Source organism: Ambystoma mexicanum, chromosome 3p (assembly GCF_040938575.1).
Source record: "Ambystoma mexicanum isolate Mex_15411 chromosome 3p, UKY_AmexF1_1, whole genome shotgun sequence".
In the NCBI taxonomy this organism is placed as follows: Eukaryota; Metazoa; Chordata; class Amphibia; order Caudata; family Ambystomatidae; genus Ambystoma; species Ambystoma mexicanum.
In genome coordinates, this window is record NC_090925.1 from 865,681,299 (window position 1) to 865,703,879 (window position 22,581).

The following is a 22,581-nucleotide window of genomic DNA, read 5'->3' on the forward strand; positions in this document are numbered from 1 at the left end:
GAGGTATGGAATGTCCTAGAAAATCTGCCCGATAGAACTTGAATGAACAAGGTAACCACAGTTGCAAGCAGTGAAATAAACACTTGAAAGAGCAACAAGCTCCTGTAATGAGATCAATCCATCCAAAGCAATGAAGTCAGGGGGTATCCCAAGAGGAGCCGAGAGGGTAGTCCAGGGTTGATTCAGTAGATACAAATGAACGAAACTAAATGTCCGGGCAACAGCTAGACTAAGGAAAACTGGCAGGGAAAGTTACCAAGGTACTTGGGGACGGTAGGTAAGGAGTAGGGGAGCTGAACACAATCAGGCTGGCATTGAGAACAAGAGAAAAATGCAGGTAGATAGGACAGCAAAATGGGGGAAAACAAGGCAAACAGGTATATAGAGGACATGGGAGCGGGAGTTCTCGTAGGTTCTCGTAGGTAAACTACAGGCAGTGCAGCACTTTCCAATGATCAAACTTGTAAAGGATCAATGTGTGGATGATTGCAGTTCTGTGTATCAACCTCTCACCATGCACACCAGAGCAGTTGGGAAATGTAGTCCTGTCTGCTCTCTTTGAGCCTGAGAGCATTTTGCATAGATTTTCAAATTGCATCAACCAAAGTGGGTTTGCAGACCACAGGAATCGATTTTTTGGTGAATGCAGTGGACCTGAGGTCCAACACCTTTTTGCAGGAAGGTTGGTAAATGTATGGAGAGGGAGTCGGGTTCCAGCAGGAGTACTGGGGGGAATAATCATTTAAAAAGACCTGGGACGGGGGGGCGCTGTTGAGCAGCCCAGAAGATGGCTGCTTAGCCCGTGAGCTCCGTTCCTACCCAATTTAATCTGCAAAATATTGGCGCTAATCCTCGTTATCCCCCTATGATACTGCCACAATCCGGCTGCTACCACCCTCCCCTCTAGTTGGCTGAAGTTTGGAGTGAATTCGGTGCCTGGGACCGGAGGAGTGATGCCGGTGGCCACGTCGGCCTGCTGATTCCCCGCCTGGCTGGGCCGCCATTGCCGCCTCGCCGTTGCCTGTGGCGTCCCTGCTGGGAGGCGCTGCCCATCTTTTTGCTCAGGCGCCACCTACCTCTACCCCCCCGGCGGAGCTGCCTCGTCACTGAGATCCGCATCCCTGATGGTGCCTGGTGAGGTGAGGCCTCGAGACGTCCGCCGCCCCTGCCGAGGACATGTGCTGGGGCAGCCCAACAGCGCTGCTGCTCCGTTTGCTGGCAGGACCCGCCCTGCGTCCATTGAGCTCCTGCTGCCACGGGCCGGGTCGGATCCCTCCCCGCCCGCACATGAACCCGGCCCCCCACTGGACTGGAGGTGTGGGGGGCTTGCTTGTCCCGCGCTGGGGCGCCACACTAGCACACTAAGGATCCGCGCAAACTACGCGGGTGGGCTCCTCATCTCCCATCAGCCCGATCACTCAGGCGGCTGCATCTATGGCCGGCGGCGGCCGCGGGACGTGGGCGCTGCCCCCCCGCAGCTCCCTGTGAGAGGGGGCCCGCTGCCCCAAGGAGGATTCCCCAGCCTGGCACCCCCGGCGACGAGCCTGGGCTGGGGGGCACTGGGACATCACCGCACCCTGCTGCTTCTGCAGAGGCTGCAGCGCTACCCTGCGCCCAGCCGGGGCCTCCATGCCACACTGACCCCAGGTATAGGCTTGTCTGGGTGAGGGGGGCACAGACCTATGAGGGCTCATTCTCACGCCTGGACGCACGGGTTCAGCCACCCCAAAGGCTAGAAGGTGGGTGTGATTGGCTACACTGTACCCCTCGTCGCCGCCCTGGTGGGGCCCTCCTACCCACCCCAATACTTGCACTTCGACCTGCGTGATTGGGATAACCAGGGGAGACTGCCTACACGGGGCCTTCTTTGCTCCCCCTAGTCCTCGCTACCCTCTGGTCTTGCGGCGGCCCTCGTCCTTGCCTCGAAGGGCCCCGAGAAAACGTCTTCCGTGGCCCCCTCATCTCGGTGGAATCCGTGTATCCACGGATTGGAGATCTCCCGCTGCGGATCCGTGACCCACAGGGTGCAATTAAAAGAGGGAATCACCCCACTCTATCAACGCACTTAGTTGAGGATATCTCCCCTTCAACTTGCAGTGGGCCCCCCAGTCAACCCACCTACAGCTCCAAGCACAGCGGGTCCATCCGTACTCCTAAGCTACATTAACTATACAGGGCTCGCTCCACTCTCCCTAACTCTCTCCATTCACAGTGCCTGCGCCCGCCACGAAGCGCCTGCAAAGTCCAGTATTAAACAGCTCCATCGGCTACTCTCTGCCCACGGCTGCTCCGCCATTACTGCCCAGCAGCAAACTGCCCACCTCCAACCCCGCGGGAAGGCACCAATACCGCCGAACGCGAGCTTCCTACACGCTGTTACTGTGGGCCCTCCACCACCCCCTCTGCGGGGGTCCCGACCTGCTGCCACCATCTACCCTATCAAGTCCTTCCACCACAGTGATGCCCAACAGGGCGCGAGGTGCGGGCAAGGTAGGCGCCATGGATAAGTTCACCACGGCAGTGCACAGGACGGACCAGGCATCTCCCTCTGCAGCACAAGAAGATAGGGAGGTTTTACCGGAACCCCCACAACCAGACTTAATGGCCATGATGGAGTCTATGGGCAAAAACTTTGCAGCTTTCCATGAAAAGCTAGATGATATCAACGCTAATGTAGCCTCTTTATTAAGAGCTAAACTCGATCAACATGGTGCCAAGATCACTGAAGCGGAGCAAAGAATAGGAACCAATGAGGACAACGTCCACACCCAACAAAACACAGTCAATGAACTCGTCTGTGACATGAAGCAGGTCAAGGCTAAGTGCGATAACTTTGAATCAAGGTTGCAAAGGAACAACATTCGCATAGAATCTGCGCTAAAAGGTCGCATGGAATCCACGGGTGAACAGCTCCTCAAAGACGACCTTGACAACCCCGAGCTCTCACCATTTTTCACAGTAGAAAGAGCACATCGCTCACTCTCACCCCGGCCCAAACCAGGAGACTTCCCCAGGCCAATATTTTGCAAAACTGTTGAGTTACAAGGACAGGGACCACATACTCCAACTGGCCAAGAGACAGGGGAACTAAGGCTGGACTCACAAATCATCAGGATCTTCCCTGACTATTCGGTGGGAGTACAGATGGAGAGACGCCAATTCGGAGGTGTGAACAAAATGCTCAGAGACAGGAAAATTGAGTACGCAATGCTCTTCCCTGCTCGCCTAAAATTCACCCATCGCAACAAACTCTATTTTTTCACGGTCCCTGATGAGGCAGTCAAGTTCGAGGCACATATCCCACTGGTGGATCCTCCAGTGGAACCTATGGGTGACAATTGATACCAGGGCCCCGAGCCCGCACTGTAGTCCCCATCAGCTGTGGCCAACCTATGAACTGTCCCCCCGATGGGTTGATGGGCCCCCTCCCTCCATCCCACGTCGGGCCCAATACTGCCCAAACATTAGCGTATCAAGATCACAGCTTCTTGGAGGGGACGCGCCCTTAATCCGCCTGGCTATAACACCACACACTGGGCCCGAACTCCGGTTGCCGGGCCTTACTGTCATACACTGGCTCAAGGCAGTACCACCCTAGATCTCGCTATGCTAGATCATGTGTATCCTTTCTTCGTAACCTGAGTTTCATCAGCCGTTCTAAAGATTAATGATGTTGCATCATAAAATGTATTGGTAAATGTGGGTCGGACGGCAGCGGCAGCCCTCACTGCAGCTGCAATGCCCTTTAAGGCGAAGTGTTAATGTTCAAGCCCCGGTTGGGTTACTGTTCAGGCGCTGCCGAATTGGAGATGGCACGCCGTTGTTTGTTCTGGGGGTCGTGGCATCACACTGCCAGTTTGTACCGGGCGGTGAGGGAGGGGGGTGGGATAGCGAGGGAATGTTTGACAAAAGATGGCAGAGGGGATGTGACTGGGTTTACAGAGAGGCGCCTTTGCGCCATCGCAACGCACATAACGATGGTCAGAGACAGATTCTACACCTGGGATGTCCCGTAAAACTGTCCGCATGGCTATTAGAATAATGACATGGAATGTTCGGGGACTGACGAACTATACTAAGTCTCGTAGGATCACAGCATATGCACAAAGACATGGGGTCAAGGTACTTCTGCTGCAAGAAACACACGCTATGAAACTCCTCTCATCAAATCTAGCACAAACCTGGGGCCCCAACAGATACTATACCCAATACTCCACTCAAGCCAGGGGAGTTCTTACTCTCATCCATAAGTCGGTAAAGTTCACACTCCACACATCCCACATCGACACAGAAGGTAGGTACGTAACTCTCCACTGCTCTCTAGCTAATGAAGAATGCTTGCTTGTGAATTCATACGCCCCCAACATCGATTCCCCCGAATTTATAGACACAATGACCGCCATCCTTATGAGATACGTGGAAGTCCCCATTATATGGGGAGGAGACATGAATCTTATACTTGACAACGTCCTAGATAGAATGACCACCTCCCGCAGGGCCACAACGCGAGCTGCCAAGCGACTGCTTGCACACATGAGTTCCCTAAATCTACACGATGTGTGGAGAACGCTCCACCCCCATGATCGAGACTATACTTTCTATTCCATGGTACACGACAGCTCTTCAAGAATAGATTTGTTCCTTCTGTCCGGGACCCGGGTGGGAAGGGTTTCTGATGTCAGGATCCTGGCACGCACAATATCGGACCATTCCCCGGCGCTCCTGCAGATCCAACTGGGTTCTACACTGGCGGCCCGACCCGCCTGGCGATTTAAATCTGGCGCTCTTTCCGATATCGTCTTTAAAGCTGAGATCCTAGCGGACATAAACACGTTCTTTGAAATAAACAAAACACCCGACACACCTGAGGGGACCTGCTGGGAGGCATTTAAGGTATACATCAGAGGGATGTGCATTTCGAGGGAGACGGGGGTCCTCAAAGCCATAAGGTAGGCCTTAAACAACTCTGAAACAAAGCTCAAAACCCTAGAAACGGAGTACGTTTCCGCACCAACTCCAGCAACCCTGGCAAAAATTAGAACAGAACTGGAATTATTTGAGTCTCACGCCCTAAGCGAGGTGCGCTACTATGCTCGCCCCGTGGGTGCCCGTAGGTACGGCGAGGGAGACAGGCCTGGAAGAACCCTGGCCAAACTGGTGCGTGCGGAGGGAGGCAGGACCAGGATTGATAGCATTATTGATGAAAAGGGCTTGAGACATTGGTCGGACCAAGCCATCATTGAAACCTTCGCTACCTTCTAGGCCAACCTTTATGGCCCCTCAGCCCAAGACCTGGATGATCTGCTAGAACGCATCCCTATGACCCTCATCTCCCAGAACACCAAGGAGCAACTCGACGCTTCGTTCACTTTAGATGAGATAGTCCAGGTAATTTCAGACCTTCCTAAGAATAAAGCCCCGGGCCCCGATGGGCTCACATCCGAGTTCTACCAGGAACATGTGGCCATTTTAGCACCCGTATTATATGGGGTCTGGACCGAATCACTCCGATTAAACACCCTCCCCCCCTCCTTAAGAGAAGCCCTAATAACAGTCCTTCCTAAACCAGGGAAACCCCCAGACGAATGTGGGTCCTACAGGCCCCTGTCACTCATCAACACAGACATGAAAATCTTTGCTAAGATAATCGCTAACGGGTTCCTCCCGTTTATGCCCCATCTGGTAAACGCTGACCAAAGTGGATTTGTTCCCGGTCGCTCCACGGCACTTAACATCCGCCGCCTATTCGACGTGCTGTCCAGAATTTATCTGAATCCCAATGCAGTGGCGGTCACACTAGATGCCCAAAAGGCATTTGACATGGTTTTATGGCAATACCTATGGGCCATGCTTGGAAAATGGGGGTAGGACCAAACATGATTTCATATATCAAACTACTATATACAGGGCAATTGGCCAGGGTGCTAGTCAACTCTGCTACCTCCCCTCCCTTTGCGTTATACATAGGTACCCGGCAGGGATGTCCATTCTCCCCCATCCTGATCGCGCTCGCCATTGAACCTATGGCTGATCATGTCAGGGACCGACACACCCGCAAGGGCATTCGCCTACAGGACACGCCGGAAATCATCTCTCTGTACGCAGACGACGTACTCCTATACGTCAGAAACTCCTCCACATGCCTAGACCCAATCATCTGAGACATAATCAAAATAGGGATATACTCCGGTTTCACCATCAACTATTCTAAGTAAGAAATGTTCCCTCTCACTAAAGCAACCCAGCAACCGGCATGTCAGTTCCCCCTACGCTGGTCCCCGGATGGCATTAGGTATCTCGGTGTGCAAGTGTCACTAACCAGGGCTTCCTTACTGACAAACAACTACGAGACAACGGCACAGCTCATCGAATCCAAGATGCTTAAATGGCGCAATCTCCTGCTGTCCCTCGTGGGCAGACTGTCCCTGATAAAAATGATAGCGGTCCCCAAGCTCCTCTATATCTTTGCCAATGTGCCGGTATGGCCCGGAAAGCAATACTTCGAGAGGCTCCACATGGAGTGTGCCCAATTTCTCTGGCACTCCGGAGCGGTCCGCAAGAAGTGGCAGCATATAACTTTACCCTATGAAAACAGGGGCTTCGCAGCCCCAGACCTATCACTATACTGGAACGCGGCACAGGCCCAACTCGCTACTCACTGGTATGCACACCTGAATCCGCCCCCTCACGTCAAATTAGAGAAACTGGCAGGTGATGGAACTAACATCATGACCTTACCATTATACCGCACATTCCAGACAGACGCCCCTGCAGACCCCGTGGCCACCACCATCAGAGCATGGAACAGTATCCTGCATTCTAAACAAGAGCACTGCCCATGCTATAAATGCCTTCCCATATGGCAATTTCCTGGACTCACTCCCACATACGACCAGCACTTCTCGCGACAATGGGAAAACCTAGGTTACCGGGCTCTAACTGACCTATACCCTGATGGCACATTTGTCACCCCGCAAACATGGCGGCCTGAACACTCCAACTCCGTGCTTGAGCTACTTCAATACTGTAGGCTGAGAGCGGCGTTGCAAGTAATGTGGCCCACTTACCCAGACGAACCTCCAGACTCACCTGAACTCCAGTACATCGCGAACTCGGCAGGGGGCAGGGGCAGGGGCATAATATCCTCTCTGCAGAAAATGCAGCTGACAAAACTGGAGATTGTAGCCCCCAAACCACGGGAAGCATGGGCCAGGGAGCTGGAGACGGAAATCAATGATGAAATATGGAGCAAAATGTGTGCACATACACGTAAAGTCTCCCTTAGTGGCAGATTCTGTTGCATACAATACAAACTCCTCAACAGGCTTTATTACACACCGCACAGAGTGGCAAAATTCTCACATACCCCGACTCACGTGTGCCCGAAGTGTGGGTCTTGGGAGGCAGATCATTTGCACATGTTTTGGTCCTGTGCTGCACTAGTGGCGTTTTGGATGGCAGTGACAAAAGCGCTCTCAGAGATAATTGGGTCCCCAGTAGACTTGGACCCATTAGCCTGGCTGTTCGGAATTTGGGCTGGGGAAAATGAGAGAAACATGTCAATATTTCTAAATGTAAGTGCGATTGTCACCAAAAGATGTATATTGCAATTTTGGAAGCGCCGCACCCCCCCACCCTCGAGATGTGGCTGAAGGCCCTCACTTGGGTACACATGTGTGAAGAAGAATATATCGGATCCCTGCCCATGCCATCCTGCCCCAAAAATGTGTGGCCGGAATTCTGCAGCTATCTGAACAATAGAGACGGGGTTGAGGGGAGCTCCACCCCCCCACTGGGCCCGTTTAACTCACCATAGGAACTGAGTAGGTCGCGACCCCCCCTTGGACTATCAACCCGCCTCCCCAATCTGCGATGCCTGAAATAGCTACGGTTTACTGCAGATATGTGAAACTGTGATGTGAGCTAATATCTGTGCACTCTGTACTGTACCTGTCTTAACTCTCTGCCAATAAATAAAAGTTTTAAAAAAAATAAAAAGACCTGGGAGATAGACAGGGGTCTAATATGGTAATAAAGCCAGAGGGGAGGAGTCATTCCAGGTGGTATTACCCCGACAGCTCGAGGTAACAGCTGTGCAAAGCAAGTGATTTAGCTGTTTTTATTATGTCCCTTTTATACTGTCTAAATGAGAATGGCAGACCTAATCTGCACGAGAACACGTAGGTACACCTGAGGGTTTATAGCTGCAGCTGCAGCAGGAGAATGGACTGATGCTGGTTGGGGTATTGTATTGATGCCACAGGATAGTTGGAGGACAGGGGAGTGGTTTCCTTAAGGCACAGTAAGACATAGTAAACCTGGCACACACACAGGCATGCTGTAGCAAGGGAGAAATATACAGTGATCCCGCAGGGGATTTGAGACATTAATTTCTAAAGGTGAAGAACAAAAGACTGCTACTTCGGCAGATCTTTGCATGGTTGGAGCACCTGTCATTTCCACAGTACATCTAGTGGATATTCATTTCCTAAGGGAAGATGAGCAGGACTAGCATGTAGGTAGACCTTTGTAAGGTTGGAGCACAATCTTACTTATATTTGTCATTGTGTGATCTGCAAAGGCAGCAACAACACTGCTAAAACTTTCTTTGCTTTTGTCCTTAAGCCACTGACCTTCCCCCCAGCCGAGGTGCCACAGCAGACAGGAGTTGATCTGCAGCTTCCAGTTCCTGCCATTGTTCTGATTGCAGTGGGGGCCTACTTACTCGCCATGGTGCTAATCATCCTCATCAGGCAATGCCTTCTGGTAAGACACTGATAGGGGCTGGGAATTAAGTTTTGATTGATGTGTCATAAGGTATGTTGAGGCAGCGTGTGTATACATACTGGGGGTCATTATGACTCTGGCGGTAGCTGTGCTGGTAAATACTGGCATGTCTGCCGTTGGAGTCATTAATTTTCCGGTGCCCGGGAATGGGCAATTACCGGGGCATTACATCCCCGGGGGCCCTGGTAATTGCCCATCCCCGAGCACCGGAAAATATTACTCCCCATTCCCATTTGAGTCCCATTGAACTCAATGGGGAGGACGGATGCACCAGCACCATTCGTGCCATTCCACACCATTCCACAGAGAAATCAAGGACAGCTGTTTACTTTTATATATAAACCAGGGGCATACCTCTCACCTCCTAGAAAGATCTGGGGCAAGTGTCTAAACTTCGACAGAAATCGTAGATGATCCTCCCATGTCCAGAGAAATTCAGAACTGGTTTCTTATCTCCATATAAAAATCAGAGGTAGACCTTTACCTTCAGAGTAATGACGGACTAGCTTACAACCTCTCGCATATGAATCTGGGGCAGACCTCCATGCCAGAGAAAGGAGGAAAGACCACTAACTTCCGTCAGAATAATCAGGGACTCCGCGATTAAACATGTACTTTCAGAAATATACTTTACAGACGGTTTGCCTACAGAGGCAACACAAACATAGCAATTTCCAAATAAATTAGAGACTAATTGTCGCCTCCACAGAAATCCAGGACAGTGCACTCTCCCTCCACAGAGAAATCTAGGACAGATATTTCACATCCCACAGAAATCACAGGTATGCTTCTCACTTCTGGTAAAAATCTGACAAAAGCATCTCAACTATTAGATCTTTTATGGATTTGCATGCTTTCAAATCCTCCTACCTCTCGGGCTTCCTACCATAGTCATTTATTCAAACCATTAACCTACGAAAAAGGCTCCTTTTTAACCGCTCCAATTACTAACACAGCCTGCCTAATCAAGCCCCTTCTCTGATAAGAACACATACAAAGCCAGGCCATTGTGACACTGTATGGTACGGCCCACATTCTTCAACTTTTATTTTTTATATCTTTATTCATTTTCCATTATAACAATAACAAAACAAAACAACAAGGACATTATCATAATGCAACATCAGTTCCAACCTTTTCCCCCAACTCCCCAACACCCCCCTTAACTGCCTGTGTGCCGTTCCATTTAAAGTCTTAGATACTATACATATTCCACCATACTTCACAGTTCGTCTTGCATGGAGACTTTGTCTGTATTTTGATTAAACAAAGTTACTATCAGGGCGATCCCTTGTAACATGTCCGCCTCCAGTTCCTGTTTTTGTTCTCACAGTGCTTTTTCCCATACTCCCGTTTCTGCTGTTGCCCATTTTTCCAGGTCTACCCACCATCTTGCTATGCTTGGTTTCTTAGTATCCTACAACTTCATGGCTATGCTGCGTTTGGCTAGGTGTGTATTAGGTCTTTAATCTTGTTCAGTGATTTGTTTTTTGCGCTCCTGTTGAAGAGGCCTAGCATACATGCTTCCGAGGATTGTATATCAAGCTCAATGCCTCCTCGGGCCACACTGGTTGCCACTCCACTCCAAAATATCTGTACCACAGGACATCTCAAAAACATGTTTATCAAGTCAGCCCTTATTTCCTTTCATCTGGGGCATTCTTGTCTGCCCGCTCCATTGAATTTTGATATTGGGGCTGGCGCACGGTATGCCCGTTGTGTAACATAGAGTTGAATTAGTCTGAGGTTGGCATTTCTGGATATATTTTTGTAGTATTGGGCCACATCATGCTATTCTTTTTCACTAAACGGTCTACCCAATTCTTTTTCCCCATCTCCCTTTGCATCTTAATTCGTCCTTAGAGTTACTATCTATCAGCACCTCGTAAATTCTGGAAATGGCGTGCCCACCCACAGATGTGTTAAGCAGTGTCTCTACCTCCTCCCTGCTCCTTGATTCATCTACAGTGTTCAACCATCTACTCCTTATCACTTTATCACCGCCACGTGTAGTATGAATTGGCCTTGGGGTATGCCCGTGACCTCATGTAGTTCTGCAAAGTCCATCAGCCATTTGTCTTTTCTCATGTCACCAATAGTTGCTGTGCCACATGGCTCCCATTTTGTATGCACACTCGCTCTATGCCCAAGCTTTTCTGACATCACCGCGGCAATGGTAATCTGTGCCGAGATAGGGTCTTCAAGCCTCATTTTGCAGGCCCTCCTCCATATTTGGATACCCATATTCACCAGATAGGGGTGGCTATGCTTTTCCCCCGTGGGAGTCAAGGTCAGGTCTCTGACCCACATTCTTCAACTTAGTTTCATTTTGATTATTTTTTCACCCGTTGGTGATGGAATCCTTGAACTCCTCGGCAGCCTCGTTTGCAGAGTAGGAAATTGAGTTTTGTGAAGACCTTTCTGTAGACATTGGCTACCAAACTGTAGCAGAACTCAGTTGCTGTGTGAGCTTAGCAGTGGATGTAGCTCTTGTCCTTTCTGGTTAGCTGGGAATAAGATATATGTTCAAGCTGTGCCCCAAATGCTTGAGATAGAACATTGGCTTGGAGGACCCTCATCAAGTTTTCATATATTGCCTGCACATCCATGAGGAGGGGGGATGGCTACAAACTGTATGATATGATAAGGCATTTATAACGTGCTGGCACACAAGTCTTTCTAGACGCGACAAGGAGGGGGAAACAAAGGGAGGACAAAATAATGTTCTCACTAGACCTTTTATCATTCAGATCACGCAAGTGCAGGGGAGAAGTGCCAGGGGGGAACGGAAGGGGGAAGTGCAGTTAACTCACAAGTGCAGCCAGCGGGTGGCTCATAAGTGCAGGCAGAAGGGACTGTAGGGTTGCAGATGCAGACCCTTACGTGCTGGGGAGCCCGGAGGCAGTACGAGGACAACTGGACATGCAGGAGCCAGGGCCCGAGTTCAGAGGGTGACCAGGTGACCAGTGCACATAGCTGTCAAGTGCATCAGCTGGGGGAGAGGAAGAGAGAAAGCAGAAGCAAAAAGGAAGGTCTTGAGTTGCTTCCAGAACCTGGAGGTGGTTCTGCTCAAGTTTGAGAGCGACAGGGAGGCTGTTCCACAGGGAGGCCTCAGCCGAGAAGCTAGATCTGCCCCCGACTCTCTGCTTGGAGAAGCGTCTGACACTCAGATAGTTGGAGGTGGATGAGCATAGAGCTGTGCCAGGAACTATCCTGAAGGATGAGACAGAGCAGGGAGAGGAGGCTGTGGGCTATGGTGCATAAAGACAGCGCATAGAAAGAAGGGAAGGAGACTATAATGCACAAGATGAGAGGAGAAAGCAAGCTGTTAAGAATACAACCAGACCTGAAGGTGCTTTGTAGGAGATGGTCAAGAGCCCAGAACCGTAGGAGGGTTAAAAAGAAAAGGCAACTTCTAAACCACCATTGACGTGAGTGGAACAAAGGGGATCTGGCACCAAAAGGAAGTGGCCATCATTGCTTGCTGAGCAGGCGACAGTCATTCGGATCGTAAGAGCAACCTGTTTTGCAAGTGCAGCCCTCGATGAAGTTGCAGTTAGGGGCCCGTTGTGTGTACCCATTCTTTTTAGGGATAGTAGCGTTGCCGGGGAGCCATGGTACAGTACTGACAGTGGGCTGTGATCATCGGTACCTGTTGTTGAGGTTCTGTCAACAGTTATGGTCTAAGGACGGACTCTGTTTGAGGTCCCTTTGTCGGTCATATTATAGGTGTCATTAATCATCGTCTACGGGTGCTGCTGTTATATTATCATGTAAATGCAGAGCTTTTCCCCGGGAAGGTCTGGCGAATGAGAGAAACCTGTGTCTGAGTATCACAGTTGCATCGAGTAGTGAAGGTCTACTCGCTTGTTATCATATAGGGCTTTTGATTTGGTACAGCAGTTTGACACTGTGCAGATCGTGCATCTTATCTGCAGATACAGGACTACCTGGAGTCTAACAAACTCTGTGGTTTCAGACAATCCGGCTTCCGCCCCAGGTACGGAACTGAGACGGCACTTATTGACCTCAAGACACAAATTGAAGACCTTAAAAATAATGGCAAATTAGCCCTGCTACTACTTCTTGATTTATCAGCGCAATTTGACTTGGTCAATCACCATATCCTTTGCCAACACCTCAAAACTGCTGCTCACTTCTCAGACAAAGCCACCACCTGGATCAGATCGTTCCTGAACAATAGGTCCATATGGGTCTTCTGCCCATCTGCCTCGGCTGAACCATCACCAGTCCTATGTGGGGTCCCCCAATGATCTTGTGTTTCTCCCACACTCTATAATGTGTTCACCAAATCCCTTTTTGACATACTTGACTATCTGGGTGTCACATACACCAACTATGCTGAATCACCCGGATACTCATCCCTATTACTGGTGACCACTTTATAGACACTAAGGCTCTGAATGACGTCTATCAAGTCGTACAGGCTTGGATGGCCCAACACGAGCTATGTCTTAATGATGACAAGACAGAGCTCCTCATCCTCGGCTCTCAGAACCGGCTCATCAAATTGGACCCGGCTTTCAAAGCCTTCAACATTCATGGCAACACTATCCAGGTCTTGAATAATACCAAAACCCTCTGTATCTACCTCGACTCCACACTCTCGCTCAACAGTCAAACTAACACGGTCATTGCAGCCTCCGCATATACCTGCAAACTGATCTCAGCCTGCCGCCCTTTCCTTACTACTCCTAATTGCATTATTCTTGCCAGGACATTGGTTATGTCTAAATTAGATTACTGCAATGCACTGAACCTAGGGACGAGTCCACGCAACTTAAACTCCAGGTTACTCAAAACAATGCCATAAGGGCTGCCCTTAACTTTCCTAGATCTTCATACATCTCAAACACGAGATGTAGCCTTCACTGGTTATCGATCACCCAAAGAATATCACTCAAAACGCTTGCTCTCACACACTCTCTTCTACTCGCCCACTGAGATCTGCCCAAACGCAAACTCTCAATGTACCAAGCTATAAACTTCATAAAGCGGGCGGGGCAAGCTTCCCTGTCCTCGCCGCTAAATTATAGAATTTGCTGCCCAACCCCATTAGGAATCAGCCATCTTTCCACTCTTTTAAGCACAAAGCCAAGACATGGTTGGTGACCCAAGATGTCTAAGCCGTCATGCTGTTCATTAACTCTGCATTTACATTGTAGCTCTCGTACTATGGTACTTTCTAGTGTGCTCTAATCTCTAGTAGCCTCCTTGATGTATAGTCTCTTAATTGTCTACCTACTGTGTACATAGACTGCTCACCTCTCGCTCATGCTTATTGTAAATATGTGTAACTGTACTTGGTTGCTGTTATGTAATTGTAATGTGTAATGTAATATGTAATGTGTAACTGTACCATGCTGTTCATATGTAATTGTAACATAAGATATGCAACCAGGTGCGCTTTACAAATAAAATAAATACAAATAAATACAAATACCCTCCAGTTCGGAGCCTCGGTTCAGGCTCAGAAACCAGTGTACTAGTGGAAGTACTGTAACGGTAGGTGAAGCGGTAGTTGACCACCCCGAATGAGACAACTAACAATGTTCCGGCTCCGTCCCCACCAGAGAAATACATACTTTTCAGGACCTGATATCAAAAGTGGCAGTCATTTTTCATCTTGTTGTCCAAAGCCTGCAAGAGGAGGATTTTGTCCTCAATGCAAAGGTGAATACATCTTTTAAGTGTGCGCTTTTGGTACCGATAATGTATTAAGTTTTGAAGATGGCTCTGTTGCCAGTTGAACCAGGCCAGAAGTGTAACACTTCAGACTGCACCTTCTTGTTTCATGAACCATTCTCAGCCAGATTCCATTGTGGCGAATGCTACGTGGAGGCTGGCAACTGTAGGGTCTTCTTCCACCTTGCCTTCATACAAGGAGTCTTGCAAGCTGAATTCCACCCTGGGGACAGTGATGCAATTCACATTCTTGTGAATGAGAGCCACTAATATGGCAAGCATTATAGAAGCAAAAAAACATAAGAATTAATACTGTCTACTCAATGTGTTCATTCTTATTCGGAAATTAAACAAAGGTCAGAGGCCCATCCTGGACTTGCATTAGGGTGACCAATCATATTAGTTTTGCTGGGACTCTCCCAGAATTAGGCCCTCTGGCCCTCGACCCAAAAGTTGTTTTTTTTTCTCTGAAAAACCCTGCTTTGGTTTTGTGGGAGGGGTTGTGTTACCTTCTACAATACCGTCTGCGACTGCAGCAAGAGTACCAATCTGTGCTCTGATTCGTTAATCAGCAATTCAACATAATAGTGATAAACCAAATACATGTAATAATTGTTCTATCATTTTAAATAAACAGTTAAGCCAAATCTCTGCCATCCCAGGGTGGGCTCGAACTGCCCACTTTCAGGTGTCGAACCTCCACATACGTTACCTGATTGTGCCAAGGAGATTGATTTGGAAACATTTTCAGAGCACGACCTCAAGTAGCAATCGGAGCACAAGCTCCTTTTGTTCAACATGCTTTACAGTCACAGTCAAATGTGCACAGTTTATACCCAGAGGAATGTCAGAAATCCCCCCTCCACCTATTTTTCCACTACTGCTGTGTCATGTTTTTTTTTCTTCACATTTTAGTTTTTTATTTTGTTTTGCAGGTGAACATTATGACATTACAACTTTACTGTTTCAAACAATCTTGAACATGAGATTACAACCACTGGTAACAAAAAAAAGAACTCCCAACTGTCCCCCTCGTATCCTCCCTCCTACCTCGCCTTCCCCAGCCCCACCGGTACTGTGGGGTCATCCTTTGTTCAGTTTACCAGCACTGGTCAGTTGCATCACTAATATTTCGGCACTCTAAACTCGCCTCCCCTCTTCACACCTTAATCACCACCTGAACGTTGCTGGACCTTCTTCATCACTCCACTGCTTTCCGGCTTTACCCCGTTTCAGTTCTATTCACATTTGGATCCCTCCCCATCACCCCGTCAGCATGCCCGGTGTCTAGTATTTGGCAGTGAAGGGGTACCACTCCATTTCTGTCGACCCCGGTCTTCCCTGGAGCCTTGCCGTAATTCTTTCTATCAAGTTAATACTCTTGGCTACATTGATCCATTCCCTCCTACACAGTGTGTGTTCATCTTTCCATTTGATGGCAATACACGCGCTGGCGGCCAGGAGTAGCGCTTCTGCCATTTGTGGGAGCCGGAAATATTTCCCCACCTCCTCCTCCTCCTCCTCCATTTCAAACAAAACCAGAAGCGGATCTTTATCCCTATTTATCCCCTCCAGGTCTTTGATCCAACTAAGGACCTCATCCCAGAAGGTCTGTAGTATCCTAGGGCAGGCCCACCACATGTGCCAATAGTCCGCACTCCCTCCACACCCCCCTCCAACAACCTGAACTCACATAGGGATAGTCTGACTGGATCATACTGCCATCTATGGAGGAGATTGATCCCATGCTGTCTATATTGGCATGACAGCAATGTCTTATGGGCGCCCCTGCAAAGTCTGGTCCAGAAAGATTCATCCATTTCCACCCCCATGTCCCTTTCCCATAGCCCCCTCAGTCTCCCGTGTTCCCCCTCCCGCCCCCACCAAGGCACCATACATGGCCGAGATTAGCCCACGCATAGTCATGCTTCTGTCCAGCACCATCTCAAAGGGGGTGAGCTCTCTACCAGTCTTCTCCCGTATCCTTGCATCCATGAGTTACCCCCTTTAGCTGCAGGAATTGGAATACAGGAAGTTTGCCTATGCCAAGGGCTTCTTCTAAGTCCACTTACGAGATGAATGTGCCCCCTTAAAGAGCTGCCCTATCCTTTCCAGGCCCGCTTCAAACCACCCCTAAAACCGCCCTGGGCTTGGTATATTGTCTCTAATCCCAGGTACCCATAGATGACCCAACAGCGAGGGCCATGTGGTGACCCTCTTCATGTCCACCCCGTCTCCAGATTTCCCAAATAGTCCCCAGGATGGGATGATCCTGTATTCTCTTCTGCAATTTATTCCATGATACCCACAACCATTCCCCAACCGTGGCCGGGCTCAGGTGGAAGTTATCCATCGCCACCCTTTGATGATCTGTCTGGGACCACAGGTGGGGGATCAGGACCCTAAGCTGAGTCGCCTTCTAGTAAATTTTCATGTCTGGAATGCCGACCCTTCCCTTCTTTTTGGCAACGTTAGGGTGCACCTGAAAATGATGGCCTTCTTCCCTTGCCAGAGGGACCTCAAAAGAGCCCTGTGTACCCACCAAAAGAACCCCTCTGGTATGCATATAAGTAGCATTTGAAATAGATATAGCACTCTCAGTAAGACCACCATTTTCCATGCGTTCAGGCGACCCAGAAGATCGTAAGATTTTCCCATTTTCGTATGTCCTCCTGTATTTTCGGCTTCAGTGGGGAGGAATTAGCCTCATGTAGGCTCTTATGGTCTCTAGTGAGATTGACACCCAGGTACCGCATCACGGACACATTAACCTCCAGACCCAGTGGGGTGAACCTTCCAATATCCCCATCCCTGCCCCTGACCAGGGGGAATAGCACTGACTTCTCCCTATTGACCTTCAGCCCAGCCATTGTGCCATAGTGCTCAATTAAACGGAGAGCCACCGGAATGGAGTACAGGGGCTCACACAGGTTTAGCAACATGTCGTCTGCATGAAGGGCAACCTTATAATCCACCCCTCCCATTGTGATTCCCCGCACCCCTGGGTCATCCCTATTCCGCTGAGCAAGGGGTTCTATTGGCAGAGCATACAGCATTGGAGATAGAGGCCACCCCTGCCGGGTACCCCCCCGAGTGAGAACCACCTTGAGAACCCCCTATTCACCATCACTGATGGCCCAGGGGATGCATATACTGCCATGACCCCCGGCAGAAGCCTTTCCCCTATACCAAACTTTACTAAAACGGCCCTAATGAAGCCCCATTTGACCCGGTTAAAGGCCTTCTCTGCGTCTATTGAAAGAAGAGACGGGTCGCCCCCCATGTTCTGAGACGCATGCATAAGATGCAGCGTCTTCCTCATTGTGTCCACCCCCTGTCGCCCCATAATGAACCCCACCTGATCCGAGTGGCCATCACCCTAGTGTATAACACACAGCCAGCAAGGAGTCTGCTTCATCCCCTTTTTGTAGAACATTTGTTTAAGGAAGAGCAGCCTGCGGATGACTTTCCCTTCTTGCAAGAGTCTTAGTTCGTCCCGGTTACCCCCTCGCCTCCTGAATAGACTCCTCCCGGCTCCCAGATGGGTCATGGGCATTCGCATCAAGGTGTTTTATCTCCTCCCTAGGTCTCCTTTTGACTATCGCCCTTTCCCTCTTTTTACGGGACCCTCCTCGAATTAGGATCCCACTCAACGCAGCCTTCCCAGCCTCCCATACGGTCCACACATCTACCTCCCCATCATCATTGATCTTGAAGTATTCCTCCATTTCCTTTTGCATCTCCCTGAAGAACAATGGGTCCTTCCAGAGCGATCATTTGCACCTCCATTTTGCTCCTTTCGGGGAAATGTCTGCCCATTTTATATCCAAAGTTACCATATCATGGTTGGACCATGAGATTGGAACGATCTCAGAGCCCCGAGCCTCCTCCCATATGTGCCACGAAATGTACAAATAATCAATCCGCGTGTATGTCCCATGTGGCAGGGAATAGAACGTGTAGCCCCGTACCCCCGGGTGGAAATGGCGCCACACGTACCTCAGCCTCCACTCCCACATTGAGTCATGAAATTCACTGTGTCCGGGGCCCTGTGTCTCCCGAGCCCTTCCCCCAGGCGCAGCCTATCCATGGCCGGGTCTGCCCATGTGTTTAGGTCCCCCCCTGTGATCAGATGCCCAAGCTTTCTACAAGGATTTTGGCCATCTCCTCCTTCAGAAACCGTAACTGTCCCTGGTTGGGCGCGTACACTGCGGCGAACGTGAACCGTGTCTTCCTAATATCCTCCGAGATCAATAGGGGTCTCCCGATCACGTTGGACCAGACCTTGATGACCTCCATCCTCAAATCCTTCCGTACCGGAATGCCCACCCCCACCCCTGCCTTTCGCAGGAGCCGGATCCCCAATGTTCTTGACCAATGCACCTGCAAGTGATCCTTCTTTCTTCCCCTTAGAATACTTAGTCTCTTGGATAAACATAACATCCAGCTGGGGCTTCCTAAATGCCCTCGCCAATATCGAACGCTTGGTGGGTGAGTTTAAACCTTGCACATTCAGAGGCCGATCCGTAGGCTTTCATACCCCAGTCTATTTCCCCCTGGTGTGCTCATGTTATCCCTGCAGGGGGTGGCCTGCCCTCCTCCTTTTGAACTTTCTTGTGTCACCCTGAACCATGCGCAAACCTATCCTAACATCTGTGATGGCCAGTACCAGTCGGATTCCCCCTTCCCCTTTCCTCTCTCTTCCCCTTTTCCCTCCCCTCCACTTATCCCCCCCTTCCCTACTGGCGCTCGACTCCACCCTGTTTGCATCACTGGATGAAGACCGAGCCACCTGTGGGATCCCCCTCCTAGAAAGGGTCCCTTCCCTTCTCACCTAATGTTCTTGAGCCCCCTTCCCTTCACCAATTCACATCCAATACTCCTTATAGTTCCCTTATACACCCCTCTCCTCCCTTCCCCCTCTTTCGGTTAACTCCCATTGGTAGCTGCTCCCTCATGGAACAGAAGTCATATCTGGTGGCGCTGCCCCCTTAAGGAGAGGACCGAAAAGTCCACCCGGGTCCCCGGGTCTGGTTCAGTGAGACAGTCCACGTAGAAAACCTTACCACCTCACAGTGGCCCGCTATTCCATGTTGTCTCCATTGCCCCCCTCCCACTCCTGCCGGAGGGGTGTTCAACTTCATGATCTTCTGCGAACCTTTGATCTGCCGTCTCCTTGCACCTGTAGTTTCCAACTGATCTTTGTCCAGCTTCCTTTCCCTTGAGATACTCAGGGTCGCGACCTCACCCATCAGTTTGCCCATGACCCGCTTAATCTCTGATTCCGAGGTGAGCCTGAATTTGCTCCCCTCTGCTTCAAGTGAAATGGAGAAAGGGTACCCACACCTGTACCTGATGTCATGTTTTTTTTTAATTAAAAAATGGGTCCCCCTAACTTGACTGCTTCGATCAAGTACATTATCAAAAAATGTTTAAAATGTTCCAGAAAGGGGATTGTCTATCTGCCCTTGACCTTAATAATGTCTGTTTTCATCTCCCCATCCTGAGGACGTACTGGGAGTTCTGCTGTCCAAATATTAATGAAAACACTGCCAAATATATATCCTACCCTTTGGTCTCAGATCATCTGCATCCTAGGGTCCTTAATAGGAGACACACACCGTTCGGTAAATCTTTAGATCTAACAATCGGAAAAAAAGGCTTTCTCTTCACATGGGTACTTTTTCGCTGAGATAAGCATGTGATACAAATCCCTTGTTAGAGCAACTGCCCACAGCTGCGAACACCTTCTACTTGCTTTTACTTAGCAAAAATTAAGTTGGATACAGTTATCAGCAAGGTATTCCTGATGATTTGGAGTACAGAGCTTCATTCACTGACTCCACAATCACAGTGGTTGCGGGCTAATTCTACTTCCTGACTTAATTTCTCTTGCTGCTACTACTACACGCACTCTTGGGCTCCACACACCTCTACTTCACGGGTGTCTCCGATCCTGCCACGAAAATGGAGAGTCTACCTTTTCCCCAGCTTCCCTTGTCTTGCCTCTGCAGGGCCTCGGGTGGATGCACGACTTCAGCTCTGCATTCACAGCAATTAGGCGCACCTGGAAAAACTGCCAGTTTATTCCAGTCTCTTCCAATGCAGCCACAGGCAAACAGGGTTTGTGAGCACAGGATCAGCTCAGAGCCTGCAGGTGAAATCTGCTCTTCGTCTGCTTCAGCGTCCCTTCTGTGGTCACACTTCCTAGTGAACTGCCAGCATCGTGCTCTGCTTCTTTTTCTACTGCTTCTTTCCTGCTGCCGCCTTTTTATGTCCCTCCGGTGGGTTAATTGGCTTCAAGTACAGGCCCTTAGGACTAATTGCCTGACTTAGACCTGCCTGCCTGTCATTGGCTCCTATATGCCTCTTAGTCTATTTTAGAGAAATTAAGTGTTTTTATTTATTTATTGGATATACAACAAATGGTGTTTCAAGGTGCCACAAGACAAAAAAGGAGGTTCAGGGGGAGCAAGGGAGAACGATAACACGTTTGGATTGTGCACATGCAGTAACGAGAAGTGTGAGGGAGGGGGGGTAAGTGCTGGTTTGCGCGAAGTGCTAGGGTGGGAAGGGGTGTGCAGGGCAAGAGGTGTGTGAGCAAGTGAAAGGGGGAGAGCGCCACAGGGCTAGGCGAGTGCTAAGGGGAGGCAGGTGAGCAATGGCAGGGATTGCATGGGGTTCTGGGGGTGAGGGTCCACATGCTAAGTGCGTGAAATGGTGTGGACTGGGCGGTGGGGCCTGGTGCCCTGTAGAACTCTGAGGGAAACCAGGCAGCCAGTCATTCCGGCAGATGGGGGCGTTAGCAGGGGACAGGGAGAGGGAAGGAAGAAGGGAAATGGAGGGTCTTGAGGAGCTTCTGGAACCTAAGGAGATACGGCTAAAGCCGCAGAGGGGCAAGGAGACCATTACAGAGGGAGGCTCCTTCGGAGGATAGAGATCTAACCCCCACTCTCTACTTAGAGATGCGCCTGATCTGCAGAGAGTTGGAGCTAGAAGACTGAAGGGCTCTAGCAGGGAGGTATTCCGGGAGATGGAGTTGGATGTGTTGGCTGTAGCAGGGTCCCAGGCCCCAGAAAGCCTTGTGGATGATGCAGAGGGTCTTGAACTTGATCCTAACAGCAACCAGGAGCCAGTGGAGAGATTTTAGTTCTGGAGAGATCCGTTCCCTGGGCTTGAGGCGAAGGATAAGCCTTGCAGTCCTATTCTGGATTAGTTGAAGGGGGCGAAGGGAGGATAAAGTAAGATTAAGGAAGAGGCTGTTGTAGTAGTCCAGCCTAGAGAGACCAGAGCTCTGGAGACATTGGGCCTCATTACGAGGTCGCCAGTAACCTGCCAGTGCGACCAGCAGGTTGTCGCCGACCCGTAACACCGTTTCGGCCGCCTTATATCCCTGCGGCACCCCGGTGCCACTGGGGTAACACAAGTTTCGGCAGAACAGTAACTCCCCATTCCTGTGGAGTCCCATAGGACTCCATTAGAATGGGGAAAATGAAGCGGCAGCACCATTAGTAATGTTGCCAGTGCTTCAGTGAGAAGTCTGCCGGTAGGGGCCTGAATTCCTGCAGGTCAGGCCTGCTGGGAGTTCCGTGGCCCCTACCAGCAGACTCAGTTGGCTGGTCTGGAAAGGGTGCCGGCACGTTGCTACCGGCACCTTTATTTCCGGTCCGGCCAACTCCTAATGAGGCCTATTAGGTTTCTGGGGGAAGGTGAGGAAATGGAGAATGCTTCTGATGGTGGGCCTTCTCGGCAAGGACGGCGATGTGAGCAGAGAAGGAGAGGGAGGAGTCAAAGATGACACCAAGTTTTTTTGCCTCACAAGAGGGTGAAGGGAGGGGACCCATAGAGGGCGGCCAAAGGGTCGGAGGGAAGCAGGGAGCTGGGGTCCCAATGAGAAGGTCCTACTGGTATTACGGCAGAGATAATTGGCAGCAGATCATTCCTGATGATCTCGGGGATGAGAGAGGAGGAAGAGGAGGCAGTGGAGGGAAGCTTGAAGGAGAGCTGCGTGTCGTCTACATAACACTGGAAGTGAGGAGAGAAGGAGGAGATTAGGTGGGCCGGAAGGGCAAGGTAGATGTTGAAGTG

The 22,581-nt window shown here is 50.0% G+C and overlaps 1 protein-coding gene across 1 annotated transcript in view; it reads left to right on the forward strand.

The window, feature by feature from the left end:
* The window catches only part of LOC138581020 (uncharacterized), a 220,449-nt gene that overhangs the window by 95,905 nt on the left and 101,963 nt on the right, over positions 1-22,581 (forward strand). Inside the window, exon 2 of the mRNA XM_069652034.1 lies at positions 8,626-8,766. Coding sequence (XP_069508135.1) covers positions 8,626-8,766 — 141 coding nt within the window. The remainder of the gene's footprint in view (positions 1-8,625; positions 8,767-22,581) is intronic.